At 40.4% G+C, this 20,608-nt stretch overlaps 2 protein-coding genes across 23 annotated transcripts in view; one reads left to right on the top strand and one right to left on the bottom strand.

The window, feature by feature from the left end:
• The window catches only part of ZFYVE26 (zinc finger FYVE-type containing 26), a 70,518-nt gene extending 59,623 nt beyond the window's left edge, over nt 1-10,895 (bottom strand). For 2 of the 3 annotated variants that reach the window (XM_055289044.2, XM_063644405.1), the window contains exons 1-6: nt 10,816-10,895; nt 10,052-10,328; nt 8,274-8,352; nt 3,530-3,619; nt 1,727-2,249; nt 896-1,026 (exon numbers count right to left, since the gene is read on the bottom strand). In XM_055289044.2, coding sequence (XP_055145019.1) covers nt 896-1,026; nt 1,727-2,249; nt 3,530-3,619; nt 8,274-8,352; nt 10,052-10,245 — 1,017 coding nt within the window. In that variant the 5' untranslated portion in view covers nt 10,246-10,328; nt 10,816-10,895. The remainder of the gene's footprint in view (nt 1-895; nt 1,027-1,726; nt 2,250-3,529; nt 3,620-8,273; nt 8,353-10,051; nt 10,329-10,815) is intronic. The other variant, XM_063644404.1, reaches the window with a different exon arrangement.
• Nucleotides 10,896-14,008: 3,113 nt separating this feature from the next.
• The window catches only part of RAD51B (RAD51 paralog B), an 890,780-nt gene continuing 884,180 nt past the window's right edge, over nt 14,009-20,608 (top strand). For 5 of the 20 annotated variants that reach the window (XM_063644443.1, XM_055289055.2, XM_063644434.1 and 2 more), the window contains exons 1-3: nt 14,053-14,121; nt 18,520-18,605; nt 20,440-20,553. In XM_063644443.1, coding sequence (XP_063500513.1) covers nt 18,522-18,605; nt 20,440-20,553 — 198 coding nt within the window. In that variant the 5' untranslated portion in view covers nt 14,053-14,121; nt 18,520-18,521. Of the gene's footprint in view, nt 14,122-18,002; nt 18,064-18,519; nt 18,606-20,439; nt 20,554-20,608 lie in introns of all 20 variants that reach the window. The other 15 variants (XM_063644430.1, XM_063644437.1, XM_063644438.1 and 12 more) reach the window with 6 other exon arrangements.

The following is a 20,608-nucleotide window of genomic DNA, read 5'->3' as shown; positions in this document are numbered from 1 at the left end:
ATGTGGATGAGACAGAATGGGTTCTAGCTTACTGCTCTTTAGAGAAAGAAGTATTTTAGTGCAGCAGGGAGATTTCTGACAATAACAGGAGTGGTTGGCTGGGAGTAGTGGCTCACACCTGTAATCCCAGCACTTTGGGAGGCCAAAGCAGGCAGATCACTTGAGGTCAGGAGTTTGAGACCAGCCTGGCCAACATGGTGAAACCCCATCTCTACTAAAAATGGAAAATTAGCCGGCATGGTGGCACATGCCTGTAATCCCAGCTACTCGGGAGGCTGAGGCAGGAGAATCGCTTGAACCCAGGAGGCAGAGGTTGCAATGAGCTGAGATTGCGCCACTCCACTCCAGCCTGGGTGATGAGGGAAACTCTGTCTCAAAACCAAAAAAACAGAAGTGGTGAATTGAGTAAAATAAATGTTTATGAAAACACTAGACTGTAAGCTCCCTGAAGGCAGAGACTGACTTCTGTTGTAACTCCAGCTCCTATTACAGCACATGGTACACAGGATGAGATTAATAAGTATCTGCTGAGTTAAACTGAAGCTCAGTTGCAATCTGGAAGGAAAAGGTTAAAGTAATTAAATTCTCCTGTCAGCTAGGCAACATATTGTTGCCACTGCCTTTTCTTTCTTACATCCTCCAGAAAGCACACACATATACAACATTTTAGTTTCTGCCAAAGGACCGACGTAAAATGACTGCAACTGTAAGTATGAATGGTACTGATTCTCCAGAGTCTCCTTTCCCATGGGACTGTGGGAGGGAGAAAACCAAATGACTCAACACTAATTAGACTGCTTTATGGTGGCTAAATGAGTGTGAGAGAAATGAGAAATGAAAAAGTCTGGGGAGAATCCCTGGGTACTTCTGTGATGAACAGTTAAGCTTGACTTACCAGAATCTGCTCGAGGAAGTGTTTGTTGTTGCTCAGGCAGTAGAAATAGGCCACTTTCCAAGCCTCGGCTGGGTCGGGATTGGAGAACAGGGCTAGCATTGCCCGCTCAGGATCTAGATGATCCGGTGAAACTGAACATCAGACAAGACGGTTATCAGGAAACCAAGAGCTCTTCTTTTCTAAGCTAGAGCTCATTTGAACAACCAAGTGATGTGAGAGTTTGCTCTTTTAAAAACTTAGGCTGGGTTTTCCATACTTTAAAGAATCTTTACTTCCCTTGGGAGCTTCTGAAAAGCTGTTTCCTGCTACTGCTTATTACTTTATTTTTTTTCCTCCCAACACCTCTATCTTACACTAGAAAACCTACACTTTTATTTATTTATTTATTTTTTTGAGATAGGGTCTCACTCTGTCATGCAGGCTGGAATACAGCGGTGCAAACACGGCTCACTGCAGCCTTGACCTCCTGGGCTCAGTGATCTTCCTGCCTCAGCCTCCTAAGTAGCTTGGACCACAGGTGTGTGCCACCATGCCTAACTAATTTCTAAACTTTTTTCTGTAGAGATGGGAACTCACTATGTTGCAGAGGCTTGTCTTGAACTCCTAGCCTCACATGATCCTCCTTGCCTTGGCCTCCCAAAGTACTAGGATTACAGGCCTGAGCCACCATGCCAGGCCTGTACTTTTACAAAAGAGCATCATACCCATTTTTGCTTAGCTGCCCCTATTAGATGTCCTGAGCCACATGGAAGGCACCAGTCTAGAGCCTCCAGCAAGGCTGGGCATACTGGAATTACTGAAACTAAAGGAGCAGCAGCAAAGGGAACACACCTTTTCCCGAGGCTGTAGCCCTCAGTGGCTTTTCTGTGACCTTCTCTGCATAGGTATGGCCATACAGGGACAGCAGGCCCCGGCTGGCCTTGTGCAGCAGGCAGCTGAGCAGCCGTTCCTCCTGCAGGGGACTCCCTTCAGTCCTGCAGGCCTCTAGTAGTTCCTCACACAGGAGACGCAACTCAACCCCAAGTGGTTCTGCAGGGCAACGCAGAGTCCGCAGGGCTCCATAGATGGCATCGACTACCCCAGGGGGCACCGAATCAGGGCCCCGCAAAGCCCGCAATGCCTTTCGAATGAGGTCCACCAGTGCATTCTGCAGAGGCCACTGACAGAGGCCAGTGCCGTCATCCTCCCCAAGCAGGAGCTCCAGCAGGGCCTGTGCTGGCTGGGGAGACTGCCTCAGGAGATCCCAGAGCACAGAGACAGCTTCGGAGCTGAGACGAGGAGTCCAGCTCTCCCTCCTTGGATTTCCGTCAGGCCCGGAGCCTACTGCACCCTGTGTTAAGGTCTCATACAGCTCCTAAATAGAGGATGAAGAAAGAGATGGGTGGTGGGCATGCCTGGAATGGTATCACTTGTGTGCCTTCATGCTTTCCTCTTTTTCAGTTTACTTATATAATAGTAAGCAGTAGCAAATACTTATGTAGTAGTTACTATGTGTTAGACATTGTTCTAAGGCCCTTTACACAGAAAAATCAAATTAATCCTTACAATAGTCTTCAGAGGAAGACACTACTATTACTCCTATTTTATAAATGAGGAGTTGGAGGCTGGAAGAGATGAACCCAACTGCCCAGGGCCTCCATGCTCCAGCTAGTCCCACCTCACTGCCTCCAAAATGTGTACTGGTGATGTGAATCAAGGTCTGCCAACCCACAGACCAGGTAAGACATTATGCCCATCTAAAGGCATTCACATTCAATTTTTAAAAGAATGTCAGTTTTTAACCCTTGATCTAAATTCTAGCCAGGCTTTCAGTCCATTCTTTATCCTTCCATAAAAACCTTCTCCAATACCTCCAACCCATACAACTTCAATGTACTTAAAATTAGTACCATATGATTTAATACATAATAGTGTGTGTTTTAGTCCTTCTTCCTCAGTCACCTAAAAGCAAGAACCTCTAGAGCCTATCCTCTGTTTGCAGGGTGAGGGTACAGGGAAAGAAGGGGGTGAGAAGTAGGTTATTTCCCACACTTGAGCATCATGCCTATAGATGGTGCTCAATGATGCCTCTTCATTAATTGCCTCAGAGATGGACTGCAAGACCATGAGTACTTTACCTAATACAAGTGAAAGTCCCTCTCTTAAATCCTACTGTAAATATGTCTTTAATTAACTGGTGTCAGGGTCATTAAAAAAATAAGTATTGGGACTCAGAGCATATCTCAGGCACTAAAGTAGTAACTGACACTTGCTATAACGATATAATTAAGACTTAATTTGAATCTACCCCCAGAAGGTTGTTATGAGAATTAACTCTAACACATTCAGTGACCCTGTTATAGAAAAGATAGTCAATGAATTCTAGTTCCTTGTCCCCTTCATATTCCCTGCTATCTACTAATAAATCTTTAATTCTCAGTTATACTTGGTACTTCTGGACAACCACCTAAAAAATTCTAAAATCATATAAGTTTACCCTAACTCTAAACTTTCCTCAAAGGAGCTTCTGTGTTGCTTTGCCTGAGAACAAAGTATGGGCAACATCTTGGAGACCTCTCTCTTCTGGGTCCCTGGAAGCTAAGGTGCTTGAGTGACTCTCAACCCTGGGCAGATGGCACCGGGGCCCTCTCTCACCTCGAGGATGTTCTCTGGAATGTCACCTTGGAGGTCTTCTGACAATAAAAGAAACTCAAGCTTTCTCCGGAAAACAACTGGGAGTAACTTCTAGAAGAATCAAAAGAAGGAAGCAAAGAGATGAGATATATGTTTTAGTTAACAAATTATAATTAAATATTTCTGTCCAGTTATCCAGTTAGTCTTATTTCTGCTATTTCTCTAAGATAAAGCACTCTTTTTTTTTTTTTTTTTTGAGACAGAGTCTTGCTCTGTTCCCCAGGCTGGAGTACTGTGGCATGATTTTAGCTTACTGCAACCTCCACCTCCCAGCTTCAAGCAATTCTCGGGCCTCAGCCTCCCGAGTAGCTGGGATTACAAGTGTGCACCACCACGCCCAGCTAATTTTTATACTTTTAGTAGAGACAGGGTGTCACCATTTGGCCAAGCTGGTCTGGAACTCCTGACCTCAAGTGATCCACTCACCTCGGCCTCTTGAAGTGCTGGGATTACAGATGTGAGCTACTACGCCTGGCCTCTCTAAGATAAAGTACTTTTAAACACAACATTCCTGGATATGTTTTCAGATGCTATTCTTTTTTTTTTTTTTTTTTTGAGATAGAGTCTCGCTCTGCTGCCCAGGCTGGTGTGCAGTGGCACGATCTCAGCTCACTGCAACCTCTGCCTCCTGGGTTCAAGCGATTCTCCTGCCTTAGGCTCCCGAGAAGCTGGGACTATAGGCACATGCCACCACATCTGGCTAATTTTGTGTATTTTTAGTAGAGATGGGGTTTCACCGTGTTAGCCAGGATGGTCTTGATCTCCTGACCTCGTGATCCACCTGCCTCGGTCTTCCAAAGTGCTGGGATTACAGGCGTGAGCCACCGCGCCTGGCACAGATACTATTCTTTGTAAACAAAAATAGCTAAACTTGGACATACACTTCTCTTAAAAACTAATACTTAAAGCCCACACTGATCAGCCGTAAGTTCCAAGGTTTGTTCATTTCATTAACCTTTTTTGTCACTTGAGGTCTTTCCCCAAGAATCTCTCTTGCTGTGTTCGAAACACCCAGTTGTGGGTAAGCCTGGGAGGGTATGGCCCACATGATCCTCCTTTGGTCCAAACCTCTGTTTTTGTCATTCACTATCCTTTGCATAGCAGTGAAAGAAGAACAGTAAAAGGGGAGAAATCCAATGTTTATTAAACACTCATTATATGCCAGTACCTCACAGGTACTGTGTGCCATATTTTATTCTTAACACATTTAATTTCCAAATCAAACAAAACTGTGGCATATTTACATATTTTTTACAAATAATCTTTACTAGAGGTAAAATGGTTAGGAAGCATTTTTCCCAATTTTTTCAAACAAAAAGGAAAAGGTGATCCCAGTGTTTGTTAATGAGATGTGCCATCAGAGAGGTCTAATGTATATAGAGAAAGGCTTTGACTCTTCCTGCGCCTGCTCGTTTCACAATAACTTACCTTCACCTGGTCCCTAACACTCAAATTGGAGTCTCCCCTTTTCCAGGCACAAATAAAAATAGCAAGAGTCTGAGACTTATCCTGACAAACACTACCTTAAATATGAGACATCTGTCAATCTTGCCTCTGGTTAAAGCTTCCCAAAGATAAGTTTTATTGGAAGGCAAGGAACACCTGCAGGGACGTGTGTGTGTGTGTGTGTGTGTGTGTGTACACGTACAGGTGTGTGTGTGTGTGTGTGTGTACATGCGTGAGGAGAGTTTAGAGCACAAGACCTAACTATCTCCATTCATGTACCATTCATCACATCAGAGGCTAACATGATCTAATGTGTTCTTGGTCCAAAATCTTATTTCTACTAACCATGTACTTCCCTAATATGTGCATCAAGGCCATGTGAATGCTTGTATAATGCCTGTGATTGGAAGCTCGTGGATAAAATTCATGCTGGGAAGCTGAGGATTAATGCTTCTATTGAAGACTAACAGAAAAGAATAGATAAGATGTCTAGGACAGCAGACCCTTAATAGTCTGGCTAATATTTTATTTAGAATCCTAAAGACTGAGTAGATTATACTTATTTTACTGCTGAAACTACTTTAAACATATTCAGGATCATAATTGACTAACATTTATCTTCCCAAAATAGGCAAGAATTTGCTCAGCATTTCTAAGCAAGGATGTCACGCAAAAGTGGAACCAAAGACAAAATTAATTCTGGTGACCGAGAGGAGCAAAAATTTAAAAAACTGGCAAAATTATAGACTTCTTAAAAGTAGAATTTGTGGTTTCTTAGTTTTAAGTCCATCTGGGCTAAAAAAATAGTGTTAAGGTGGTAAAAGCAGAGGATTGAGGTCAGAAGATTTTGGTTTCAGCACCAGTTCTGTCAAATAACTTTACGGTTATAAGAGCAAGGCATGTTCAATGTAGAAAAATTAAATATACAAATAAGTAAACTAAAATATGTTATATATATATATATATATATATAAAGCATATATATGCCCAGTTAGTCTTATTTCTGCTATTTCTCTAAGATAAAGTTTTTCATCCTAGAGATATGTAACATGTATGTTATATTTTAGAGTGCAATATAATATATATAACATGTTAGTTTGCTTATTTGTATATTTAATTTTGTAATTTTACAAATTTAATTTGTATAGTTACATATGAAATATATAATATATAACATGTATTATATATGAAATATATAACACATATGAAATATATTATATATAACATATATATATATGAAATATATATGTTATATATATTCTCACTGAAGGAGAACAATTATGAAAACTGTGGTCTAAGGCCATTCATTCAGACCATTTGCTATGCACATCTCTATGAATGTATACCAAATGTACTTTTTTCTAAACTGCGTTTTTTCCCATACAGCAGACCATGAGCACTCTATGTTAGTGAAAACTCATTTGCCAAATACTTTTGAATAGTGGTATAGCATTTTACATATAGATATACTTCCATTTATTAACCTGTCCTATACTGTGGACATGGGAGTTGTTTCAGTTTTCCTCTAATAGAAGTAGCATAGACGTGAACATTTCTGCAGCTGAATCTTTGTATAAATGCTTACACATGTAGAGATACATCTCTGCAAGATTAAAAGGCAAAAGGCAAAACTGGATGGAGGAAAGGGAAAATAGAATCACTACTTCATCTAATAATTAAAAGGGAAGCTTTTGGCAAAAGGCGGGAGCCTGGAAAAGGACAGGCAGCCAGTAAATTCCTAGATGATGAAGGCACCTTCGGGATAATGACTGGACTTGGAAAACTACCCCAAGAATTCACTGGATGCCATGGTGCTTATATAGTTTTAAAGTTCTATGAAGAACTAAAATAGTCCCACAACTGTTTAAATAAGCAAGTCATTGAAGCTTTAAAGACCAAATAATCTCTCTGTGAAGCTGGGAAAAACAAGAACGGGAAGTGGAATCCATCTCCTGACATAGTTGAGCAACTGTCTAGAAAATAAGCAACCATTCAGACATAAAGTAAGCAAATAGCCTCTACTGAGGAGAAAGTTAATTTGATTTGACAAATTCCATGTTTGTACTAGAGAGATCCTTAATCAGTAACAATAGTTCTTTTTCTCTTTGAAGATACTATTGTAACTATAGGTTACTATTTTAGCTCAAGTTTTCTCTTTTAAATCTGAAACCATAGCCAACTCTTAATTATGCCGGGTTTCAATAATTTTCAATCTTGTTTTTCTTTCTTCTCACTCCTACTAGTCTTTCTGTCATTTTTCTTTCCTAAACAATTGGCTAAATCCTGGATAAGAGATACATTCAGATTAGCAATTTCTGTTACTTTTTGACAGCTCTGTGAGGAATGATAAATATCATGCAAAAGTGGAACTAAAGACAAAATTAATTCTGGGGACCGAGAGGAGCAAAAATTTAAAAAACTGGCAAAATTATAGACATTTTAAAAAGTAGAATTTGTGGTTTCTTAGTTTTAAGTCCATCTGGGCTAAAAAAGTAGTGTTAAGGTGGAAAAAGCAGAGGATTGAGGTCAGAAGATCTTGGTTTCAGCACCAGCTCTGTCCAATAACTTTACAGAGTGTCCTTGGGCCAGTCATTTCTAAGTTAGAGGTTCTTCACTTAAATCTCAAAGTCTGAGGTTCAATATGAAATGTCTCAGAGTAATTCTTTTATAGATATAAATTTCTGATAATTAACACATACTTCTAAAAGGACTTTTAATGGAAGTTAATCTTTAAAAAAGGTAATTCCTTACCAGGTTTTTTTTTTCAATATTAATTTGCTTATTTGTTTTTATATCTGGTAATTTTCTAATGAATTCATGTGAATTATTAAACTACAAATTAATGGAATTTGAATCTATGAGATGTCATGGAATTAGGCTAGTTAAAATATGATTTTTGGAAGAAAAACCAAGTTTCAGCTCAGCCCATTCTCTATTACTTAAATATTGAATAGATCCAAATGTTACAGATTCATATTTTATTTGCTATTTTGTTACTTTCGCAGAGTTTCCAAAAGTTCTCTTTAAGCACACGACTCATGGTGTATTTAACAAATGGTAATATATGCCAATGTATATTAGTGCATTAATGAATGAATTTAGGTAAGGAGACAGCAATAAAAATTTAAGCCATTCTCTGAGAATGAGTATGATGAATTTAATAATAAAGGAAGTAACAGACAGAAGGGAAATCCCACAACTACTTTCAAGTTCTTCTCAGTCCTGGCCTCGGGGGAAAATTTAATATAAACCTACTTACCTTTTCCCGGGCCAACCATTTCTCCAGTACAAGAAGCCAGACCCAGGCTAATCTTTGAGGGTTGATGTCCTGCCCACACCTGAAAAAGGTAAAAAGAAAGACTTGTAAAAAAGAGTTTCTACTGATCTTTCATCCTTTGTCATCCCAGACAGATTTCATTGCTCATTCTGTTTTAAACGTGAACAGGCAAGACATTGCCCTAATGAGATATTTTTAAATGTATATGACAGTTCAATAAAACACTGGAATCAGGCCAGGCAAGGTGGCTTACACCAGTAATCTCAGCACTTTGGGAGGCTGAGATGGGTGGATCACCTGTGGTCACGAGTTCGAGACCAACCTGGTCAACATAATGAAACCCCATCTCTACTAAAAATATAAAAATTAGAGAAGTGTGGTGGCAGGCGCCTGTAGTCCCAGCTACTCGGGAGGCTGGGGCAGGAGAATCGCTTGAACCTGGGAGGCGGAGGTTGCAGTGAGCCTAGATCATGCCACTGCACTCCAGCCTGGGTGACAGAGCAAGACTCTGTCTCCAAAACAAACAAACAAACAAACAAACAAATTAGAACCAGAACAGAGCTAGCAGCTTTCATAAAAAGCCTTAATCTCACCTCTACCTCCCTATCTTAGTTTAAAACAAAATAATATTACAGAGAAAACCATAATAGCTAATACTATCTAAAGCATATTTTTAATACAGAAAGTGAATCAGATAGTCTTAAAAAAGGAACTTCATACAAATTTATTTTTAACTATATGCTAAAAACAGGACTTTAGGAATTCATAAGCCTTTCTTTGAAGTTAGGAATTTAGACGGTAACTGGCTAGATCTTAAATTAAAGGAGAAAAAGAAAAGGAAGGGATCACTTAAGTTTCTCCATCGTATATGTGCTAATACAATATGTAAACAGTATAGCATAACAGTCAAAGGAAGGAAAACCCAAGGAAAGACTTAAAACAGTACATTTGACTCCTACATCACCAGCGGTTACTAGCATCACCAGGAGGAACTTCACTGAAAATCGAGGATGGAGAACTGTGGTTGCCAGGGAACAAGGAGGGGTTGTTGTATAAATACAAAGAGGTAGCACCAAGGAGTGAGGGAGTTCTTTTGTGATAATGGAACAGTTCTGATCCTTATTACAGTGGGATTACATGAATCTATATATGGATAAAACTGCATAAAACTACAAATGAAAAAATGAAGGCAGATTAAGAAAATGCTGAAAACCAAATAAACTCTGTAGTGTCATTAAAAGTAATGTACCAATGTCAATTTCATGGTTTTGATATTGTACTACAGCTGTATGAGACGTCGCAATTGGGGGAAACTGGGAAAAGGATATGCTGGACTCCATTATTTTTGCAGCTTCTTGTGAGACTGTAATTATTTCGAAAAAAAAAGTTTTAAGTAAAGCGACAACAATATCTTCAATCTCATAAGCAAGAAGAGAGCAGGGTTTGCTTTTTTGGAGGCAAAGAAAATAGTTTTCAATGCAGTTCCACCATCTATATTAACGAGGATAAACAAGAAATGGCAGTTTCAGGCACACTTTGGTAGCCAGGCTTACATTCAGTTGCAGATGATAATCAAAAGCCAATATTGACTAAGTAATGGATGTATACTATAGAGGTAAAATTTCAGAGCATGTGAAATACGCTGTGCCTCTGCTTATTCTTCAGAGGGTAGTTGAGTGGGGGCACATTGACCAGTGCCCAAATATTGAATCACGTGTCTCTCACCCTGGGACTGTCTGGTAGGAAAAGAGGTCCCTTACCTCAGCAGATTTGGACACGCCACCAATGCCTGAAGTATGTCTTCTACCCTCTTTGGGATATCCCCTTGTCCCTCCTGTAGCTGAGGTACACATGCCTGTGCCAGCTCCCATTCTCCCCTCCGCAGGCATTCGCAGAAAAATCCAAAAAGCTGCTTCTGCGAAGCAGCTTCCTCTTTTCCAAATGGATGATTCATTTTCCCAGCACAGAGTGCAGGGAGATGCAAAGAAATGAGTTATGCCGAACACATTCTCAATGTTCTCATTCGCGGAGTATCTCCTAGAAACAACACAACGCCAGTGAGAAGAAACAGAAGGCACTGTATTAAGACAAAGCAGCAACTACTGGTCCGCCTGGGAAAGGCGGGACTTGCTTGCCTGAGTATCGTTTTAAGTTTAATTTCCCACGTTAGTTTTTGAAAACACTTTCTTCAAGGGGTGGATCCCATCTCTTCACGCGGATTCCTATATTTAATAATATTAATAGTCATATTTGCTCCGGGCGCAGACCCATAACTCTACGTCCGTATTCCCCACTGAACGTTATGCCCAGTCTTGACTTCAAATCCCCAGGTGGTCGCCTCCTCAAGAATGAGAAATTCAGCAGGAACCTCCCTAGTTTGAGCCCTCTGTTAAGGCAGAGGATTGACGATCAGGAGACGAATCTGTATCATAAGTGGAAAGCAGTGTGGGGGTGGGCCGCAGGGACGCTCTCTGCGGGGGTCGTGGAGAGGGGCCCCTCCCTCTCAGGGGTGTCTTACACTCACCTTCTCCCGGCGCCCAAAGCAATAGAGCTCTCAGCGCAGCCATGTTTGAGCCGAGTCAGGTGACAGAACCCACTCCGAACAGCGGTAGTGGGGGTGGTGACAAAGACTGAAAGCCCCACTCCTATTGGCTCAAGGTACGGAAGATGAAAATTAAGTGCCATATTTGTTTGAGTCACGTGACGCCACCTCTCCGGGAGTAGGGAAAGCTAGAAAGCTCGGAAAGAGGAAATCAGCTACCTGGCTGCGGACCATCTCCCTCAATTGTGACAGCTCCGGCGCTCATTACTTTCAGTTCTGCATTTGGCCGAGCAGGTGGCAGGAACTGTGACCCTGGATTTTTTTTTTTCTTCCACTCTCTTATCTCCTTAACACGTGAAGTCAACATTTATTGAACGCCAAACAGTGATGGTGTTTTGCCAGGCGCGGGGGATAGATACCCGGAGCTAGGAGAACTGGGTTCTCCTCCATTATTATTCTATCTACTGGGCTCTTTTGTTCCGGAACTCTGCGGTCTGAATTTCCATACTCTTCTGCTTCACTCCATTCATTTATTTGCACATTTACCCTACAACTGTTAATTGAACGGTGTGCTAGGCTTTCTTTTATTTTTTTAGAGACAGAGTCTCTCTCTGTCGCTGGAGTGCGGTGGTGTGATCTCGGCTCATGGCAGCCTCGAACTTCCTGGATCAAGTAATTCTTCAGCCTCAGCCTTCCTGTAGTAGCTGGGACTAGAGGCGTGCGCCACTACACCGGGCTTAGTCCCTATTCTCTAAGTTGAATAAATGGAGGTCCTTCTTCTCAAGGGAGATGCAGGCCAAAAATTAGGATACGGTGGGCTAAATTATAAGACAGAAGTATGCATAAGAGATCAGAGAGCAAAGAATGAGCAAAGGCTTTTTCGCAAACATAGTAATCTGAAACCAAGTCTTTTTTTTTGAGACAGTCTCGCTCTGTCGCCCAGGCTGGAGTGAAATGGCGCGATCTCGGCTCACTGCAACCTCCGCCTCCCAGGTTTAAGCGATTCTCCAGCCTCAGCCTCACTGAGTAGCTGGGATAAGCGATTCTTCTGCCTCAGCCTCACTGAGTAGCTGGGATTTACAGGCGTGCGCCACCACACCCAGCTAATTTTTGTATTTTTAATAGAGACAGGGTTTCACCATGTTGGCCAGGCTGGTGTCGAACTCCTGACTTAAGGTGATCCGCCCACCTTGGCCTCCCAACAGGCGTGAGCCACCGTTCCCGGCCTGAAACCAGCTATTAAAGTAACGGCTTATTAGGTTTCCTCACCACAGCTGCCTTACACCAAGCCTTTTGTTTTGTTTCCCTGGTGTGCTTTAATCACAGACTCTCAGCTTTCCTCAGTATGTGTTTCAGGTTTAGTAATTTCATTCAGCATTTCCCAAACTATTTAATCACCAAAGGGTGGTGAAAAGAGCAAATTAAAACAAACAGAACGCTTTCTTCCAAAAACTCTTCTGTAACTGGTGGATTGTCCTCGATTCCTGAGAAAACTAACATGCTTCTCTGGCCCATTAAGGTTTTTTTTTTGGTTTTTTTTTTTTTTTGAGGCAATGTCTGGCTCCTCTCACCTCAGCTTCCCAAGTAGCTGGGATCACAGGTGCCTGCCACCACGTCCGGCTAATTTTTGTATGTTTAGTAGAGGCGGGGTTTCACCGTGTTGGCCAGGCTGGTTTCCAAATCCTGAGCTCAAGTGATCTGCCTGCCTCAGCATCCCGAAGTGAAACGGCCTTTGCAAAATTATAACTGAGGAACTTATGACAGTGAAAGAAATCAGACCTAACCGACTCTATCTTGCTTCTGTTAAGCTGTCCTTGTTCATTCCTGGGCGTAGGCTGAACTAACTTTGGGAAGGAATTCAGTTCATGGTTTGACTCTGAAACAAAATTGATAACAGCCCTTTCCGAAAAGACCCACTTCTTTTCTGGGGACCAGTCTGCCTTTGCAGGACTAACAAATTAGCTACAAGTTTAGAAATTACTGTTTAGGGGTCAAGCAGCCTCTGGCTCCAAGAGTCTGAATCTCCCCAAATTGCTCCTGGGGGTGACATCACTATTGTAAGCCCTAAGATCAGTGCTTGAGATATTTTGCAGACCCTGCACTCGATGGATCAGCTGACACCACTCAGACCAGTAATCTGGCCCAACCAGTTTTGCGATCACACCCAGAAACAGAAGACATTAAGAAAACCTCACTTCGACCCCTTACGATTCCATCTCCAACCTGACCAATTAGCACTTCCCACTTCCTAAGCCCCTACCAGCCAAATTATTGGTAAAAACTCCGATCCCCAAATGCTTGGAACAACTGATATGAGTAACAATAAAACTCCAGTCTTCCGCACAGCTGGCTCTGCGTGAATTATTCTTTCTCCATTGCAATTCCCCTGTCCTGATAAATCGGTTCTGTCTAGGCAGCCGGCAAGGTGAACCCATTGGGCAGTTTCAAAAGTGCTGGGATTACAGGCATGCGCCACCGCGCCCGGCCTATTTTTTGTATTTTTTGTAGAGGCGGAGGGGTGAGGGAGGGTGTCTCACTATATTGCCAAGGCTGGTCTCGAACTCCCGGGCTCAAGTGATCCTCCCGCCTGGGTCTCCCAAAGTGCTGAAGTTACAGGCGTGAGCCACTGCGCCTGGCCCCTTTAAGCCATTTTGAAAAGTGATGATACACGAAAAAAATGATTTCCGGGGCCGAGAGCGGTGGCTCACGCCTGTAATCCCAGCGCTTTGGGAGGCCGAGGCGGGTGTATCACGAGGTCAGGAAATCGAGACCATCCTGGCTAACACGGTGAAACCCTGTCTCTACTAAAAATACAAAAAAATTAGCCGGGCGTGGTGGTGGGCGCCTGTAGTCCCAGCTACTAGGGAGATTGAGGCAGGAGAATGGCGTGAACCTGGGAGGCGGAGCTTGCAGTGAGCCGAGATCGCGCCACTGCACTCCAGCTTGGGCGACAGAGCGAGACACCGTCTCAAAAAAAAAAAAAAAAAAGAAAAATTTCCAAACAGGGTGTTCCCTTGTTTCACATTCTTTTTGGTGATGGTCCTCCAACAGATTTTGATAATCACCGTATTGAGAAACTGGTTCAGATTCGATCTGTTATGCTGATCACAGTATTAACTACAATCCCCAGCAAGCCGCGGAGCCAACCTGGGCCTCTGCCGGCCTCTGATTGGATACAGTAGCCAGAATGACGACCCAATCAGTGCTTCGGTTGTTGCTTTGCGGCGTTTTCCGCGGGGAATCTGTGTGAAGGGTGGGGAAACTTGAAAGTTGGATGCTGCAGACCCGGTACTGGAAAGTTTCATGTGGGGTGCCGTTGTGGGGAATTGGGGTTCGCTCATTATTTCCTGCTCCTTCCCTAGGTCCGTGGGTTTCGATATTGGGGGAGCGGAGATTTTCTCTTGGGTGCTGGTCACGCCCCCTTAAGACTCGGGATCGTCACTAAGAACCCCGCTGTGAATTGGGGGAGCTTCGGGCCTTCTTTTGGTGGGGAATGCTTGGAAGCTGCTCACTGTTGGAAAAAGCTCTTTTTAGGGGATTCTGGGTGATGTTTCCGCCTGTTGATGCCCATCTTCCTCCCCAGCCCCTTCCCGCTTCAGGCAGCCTGTCATTAGGGGAAGTTGAGGGACTGTCCCACTTCAGGTGGTGTTGGAGAGCGTGGAATCTGGAGTCCGGTCCCTGAATTCGAATGCGAGCTTCACACCAATTGTCAGCTGTTTAACTTTGCCCAAGTTTCTTAACTAGTTGCCTCAGTATCCTTATCTGTAAAGTGAGGTAAAATATCCGAAGCCTTTGGAACAGTATGGCACGTAATAAGGGCTCAATAAATATTAGCTAATATTGTTCCTAGACAGTTGTTGAACATCTAACATGAAGAATTTTATTTTCTTGGTGGTAAGGAGGACAGGGTTCATTCTCCAGCGTTGACGGTCTCCCCTCATGTGCAATACACATACGTGCGTTCGCGCACACATACACCGCAGGAATTTACGTGCTCTGGTGGGGCAAACAAACTTGCAAGCCATAATAGTATTTTGATAAGATTATCGAATAGATATGTAGGAAGTTGATGAGAGCATTGGAGAGGAAAAGACTTGACTCTGGGGAAGGTTTTGTGGAGGGAAGTCAGGGAGACAGGATGCATGACCTACCATCTGGCTGGAGGGCAGATCATGTGAGAGTCATCAAATGATGATTGCTGACCTTAAGTACTATGTGCCAGGCACTCCCCGAGTCCTTTAACCTCCACTACAGTCATATGAAGTAGTAAATTCATATGACCGTAAAACAAGAGTTTTAAGGAAATTAAGACACTGAGAGGTGAAGTAACTGCCAGGAAGGATAGGAACTGAGTGTTGCAATGTGATGTATGAGTGAGAAGGAAGTGAGGAACCAATTTTTGATGTTTTTCTATGTGACCCTGAGAAGTTTGGAATTTATCCTGTGGTCTACCAGTCCCATGGGAAGTGTTAAAGGATAAGCGTGACTTTTTAGGAAGCTACTCAGGGCAGGATTGTGACACTGATCTGACTTTTGCAGGCGAATTTGGGGCTTCTTCCTGTCTGCTCCCGTAGCACTTTTAAATAGCAAGTGTAATATTTACTGCATGGCTGTAGTTATTTATGTGTACCTCTCTTTTCATCTCAACTATGAGTATTCAAAGGGGAGGGAATATGCTTAAATGATTCTTGTACCCCAGACCTCAGCAGGGTGTGTGTTTAAATGCCTGTGGAAGGAGTAAATTAAGGAACAAATGAATGGAGTGGCCAGAAACAATATGCAATAGTCCAGGCAAGTGATGGGAGTGACCCTATTAAGGCAGAAATGGCAGAATTGGTTGTTGTTAAAGTCCCTATAGTTTAGGATTTATAGTTTTTTGTTTGTTTGTTTTTTGTTTTTGATAGGGTCTCAGTCTGTTCCCCAGGCTAGAGTGCAGTGGCATGATCACAGCTCACTGCAGGCTCGACCTCCTGGGCTCAGGTGATCCTCTCATCTCAGCCTCTTGGGTAGCTAGGACTACTACAGATGTGCGGCACAATGCCCAGCTAATTTTTGTATTTTTTTGTAGAGACAGGTTCTCTCTATGTTACCCAGGCTGGTGTCAAACTCCTGGGCTCAAGCAATTTGCCTGCCTTGTGCTCCCAAAGTGCTGGGATTATAGGCGTGAGCCACCTCGTGTAGCCTACAGTTCTTTTCTTTCTTCTTCTTCTTTTTTTTTTTAAATTGAATTTGTCAGTCTAAATGGTGTCATGCCCTGAAACTACCTGATCTGAAAAGACACTAGGCAATGTTATAGCAGGTATCACTTGGTTTTCTACTGGGGGAAACAAGTCAATGCTAACAAATTCCCATAGAGAGAAATGAGGAGGATGTATTTTGTGTTTGTGAGAGGTGTGTGTGTACGTATATTGTGTGTGTGTGTGTGTGTGTGAGAGAGAGAGATTGATTCAGTCTGATTCAGAGAATTTAGGTGTTAAACAGAAATTTGGGCCATGGTATTGGAAATAAACAAATATGTACATTCTCAGTATACATATATTTTCATTCCAAAATATTACTTCTTTTCTGATAATTATATTGCTTTATTCCTTGGATCCATGAAGAGTTCCCGTTTCAGTTCTTTCCAGAGGATACTTCTTTACCATCTCAATGAGATATACAGCTTCTCCTTTGTATGCATTAAGAGATTCACAGTAATTCTTTTTTAGCTCTGTGAAGATAAACCTTTCATGAGCCTCATTTACCCCTAGCAAGGTACAATAGTGAAATTTAACTGCATGTAAGACTATAAGCTAAGCAGCTAGTGTTGTAAAGAACATTTTGGGCCAGGCCTGATCACTCATGCCTGTAATCCCAGCACTTTAGGAGGTCAAGGCGAGAGGATCACTTGAGCCCGGGAGTTCGAGACCAGCTTGGGCAACGTGGCAAAACCTTGTCTCTACAAAAAATACAAAAATTGGGCAGGCATGGTGGCGACCCTGTCTCTACAAAAAATACAAAAATTAGCCAGACATGGTGGTGCACGCTTGTGGTCCTAGCTACTTGGGAGGCTGAGGTAGGAGGATTGCTTGAGCCCAGGAGCGGAGGTTGCCGTGAGCCAAGATCGAGCCACGGCACTCCAGCTGGGGTGACAGAGCCAGACCTGTCTCTCTCTCTCTCTCTCTCTCTATATATATATATATATATAAAATATATATATAAAATATATATAAAAATATATATATAAAATATATATATAAAAAATATATATAAAAAATATATATAAAAAAATATATAAAATATATATATAAAATATATATATAAAATATATATATATAAAATATATATAAAAAATATATATATAAAATATATATATAAAATATATATAAAAAATATATATATAAAAAATATATATAAAATATATATATAATATATATAAAAAATATAATATATATAAAATATATATATTATATATATAAAATATATATATTATATATAAAATATATATATAATATATATATAAAATATATATATAATATATATATAAAATATATATATAATATATATATAAAATATATATATAAAATATATATAAAATATATATATAAAATATATATAAAATATATATATAAAATATATATATAATATATATATAAAATATATATAATATATATAAAATATATATATAATATATAAAATATATATAATATATATATTTTATATATATATAATATATATATAAAATATATATATAATATATATATAAAATATATATATAAAATATATATATGAAATATATATAATATATATATGAAATATATATATAAAAATATATATTATATATATATAAAATATATATATAATATATATATAAAATATATATATAAAATATATATATAATATATATATATAAAATATATATTTAAAAAGAACATTTTACTACTGCAGTGATAAAATCTCATTTGATTCAGAAGGTGTGTTCTGACTCCTAGAAAAAGGAAGAGTTAAATATGATTATGGACTTGGAGTAGAGTGTAATGGTTAAGAGGATAGGTTTCAGAATCAGACTGCCTGGGTTCAAATTCTGGATCAGTCATTTATGTTTTCTGGTGACAATGGACTAGCTAACTTTTCCAGGCTTTAGTTTTCTCATATGTAAAAAAGGGGCTAATAATCTACTTTCCTTCTAGGGCTGTTGAGAAGATTAAATGTGATAATTTAGATAAGTTTTGGAACAGTGCCTGGTATGTGGTAGGTGCTCAATAAATATACCCATTGCTGTTACAGTGCAATGTAAATTGTTACAGTGCAATAGACTTTCTAGTAGTTCCGTTTGGAAATATGCCTTGAAAGTTAATTACATTTTCAAATAAAATTTATACATGTATTGAACATTTTAAGATGCTCTACAAATGTGAAGTGGTACTATATTCATGTAGTAAATATCAAATAATTGTGTGAAATTATATTTGAGGTTGCCTTGTTTCTCTGTGTGCCTGTTTGGCAAACAATTGTCTCTCCTATTTAAAACATTTAAGAAGGTTCTATAGTATTCCTTTATCAGTAATATTTTTAACACAATATGTTTCATTTTGCATATGGAGAAACTTGAGGAATTTTAAATTTTGTTTTGGATAGCCTATTCACTATCACTTACGTTATATTCTGTTGTTTTTTTCATGGTTCTTTTCTTTGCTGGATCTGGAGGCATGGGTAGCAAGAAACTAAAACGAGTGGGTTTATCACAAGAGCTGTGTGACCGTCTGAGTAGACATCAGATCCTTACCTGTCAGGTAAATTTTATTTAACATTTTTATTGAGAAGTTTTATGCACAAGTTAACTTTATACCTTAATACCTCTTAAACTTGAAATATGAAAATGTAGGCTTACAAAAAAAAGATAAATGATGGTGCTTTTCCATAGGCTAATTGTAAATATCAAGCCTCCTTGGGTGCATTTCCAATTGCGATTTCATTTACCCAAATTTAGTATTTTTGCATTTTGAGGGGAGAGTGGTCATGGCATACAGTGAAGTAACAGCTACTGTTTTATAGTTACATGAGAAATAGGACTCAAATGAGGAGATACTATTCAACATGTATCATTTCTCTTAAAAGCAAAAGAATTTAATAGACCATTTTCTTATTGATGGAGCATGAGAAATATATAGAGCAGATCTTGCATTTTTAAGCAACGTGGTGAAGCAAATCCTCCTTAGCAGGGTAAATAAGTTTTAAAAGTTTTGGTTGGTTGTTTTTGTTCTTTGTTGTTTTTGAGACTAGGTTCTCATGTTAACCCCAGCTGATTTTGAACTCCTAGCCTTAAGCAATCCTCCAGCCTCAACTCCCAGCTAGCTGGGATTACAGGCACACACCACTGTGCCTGGCTAGATTTAAGGTTTTGTCTTAGGATTTTATCCTTTGTTTGTTTGTTTGTTTAGAGTCAGTGTCTCACTCTGTTGCCCAGGCTGGATTACAGTGGTGCCATCTCAGCTCACTGCAATCTCCTCCTCCCCGGTTCAAGTGATTCTCCTGCTTCCACCTCCTGAGTAGCAGGGATTACACGCACATGCCACCACGCCCGGCTAATTTTTGTATTTTTAGTAGAAATGGTGTTTCACCATGTTGGCAAGGCTACTCTCAGATTCCTGATCTCAAGTGATCCGCCTCCCTCAGCCTCCCAAAGTGCTAGCATTACAGACATGAGCCACCGTGCCTGGCCTGATTTTATCTTTAATAAGACATTTTCACAGAGCATCCTGCAATTTTCTTTTTTTGAATTGCTTTCTGTGTTAAAGATAACTTCGGTTCCTTTGTTATACATTTACTTATTCACATATTTTTACTCGGAAACATTCTTAAAAGTATGAAATTTGTTATTTCATCCTATAGTCAGTTTCATTCTTTTTCAACTATGAAATATTATCTCTGAGTGAACTTCTAGCTTAGAAAGAAACTCTTTTGGCTGGGCACGGTGGCTCACACCTGTAATCCCAGCACTTTGGGAGGCCGAGGTGGGCAGATCGTGAGGTCAGGAGTTCGAGACCAGCCTGGCCAATATGGTGAAATCCTGTCTCTACTAAAAATAAAAAAAATTAGCCAGGCATGGTAGTGAGCGCCTGTAGTCCCAGCTACTCAGGAGTCTAAGGCAGAAGAATCACTTTAACTCCGGGAGGTGGAGGTTGCAGTGAGCCGAGATCGTGTCGCTGCACTCTAGCCTGGGCGACAGAGCAAAACTCTTGTCTCAAAAAAAAAGAAAGAAAGAAAGAAAGAAAGAAACTCTTTCAACCTGACACTTTCTGGGCATATATTTATACCCAAATTCTTTTTGGCACAAGTGTAGCGCTCATACACACCTGGATTGGATGCTGGTGCTATGTGATATTATTTGGTGTATCCTCTGGTGTATGCCAACTAAACAGGATAATTAGAAGATAAGTTTGTGTCATTTACAACTTTTAGTTAAGTCATATTTATGGGGAAAATACTATAATGAATGTATAAATCTTTGATCTGCGATAAATTACACTTTTGTCTACATAAGCAGTATCAATTGAAGGTTTCCTTTTAACTCTAGTATCTTTGTTACACACATATGTTTAAAATACTCTCTTTATGTTTCTTTAGGACTTTTTATGTCTTTCCCCACTGGAGCTTATGAAAGTGACTGGTCTGAGTTATCGAGGTGTCCATGAACTTCTATGTATGGTCAGCAGGGCCTGTGCCCCAAAGATGCAAACGGTATATTTATATTTTATTATGATTTGATTATGAATGATTCCTCATCTCATTAAAC

This window comes from Symphalangus syndactylus, chromosome 8 (assembly GCF_028878055.3).
Source record: "Symphalangus syndactylus isolate Jambi chromosome 8, NHGRI_mSymSyn1-v2.1_pri, whole genome shotgun sequence".
In the NCBI taxonomy this organism is placed as follows: Eukaryota; Metazoa; Chordata; class Mammalia; order Primates; family Hylobatidae; genus Symphalangus; species Symphalangus syndactylus.
Note: the sequence above shows the minus strand (reverse complement) of the source record. Positions and strands in the feature narration are given on the sequence as shown.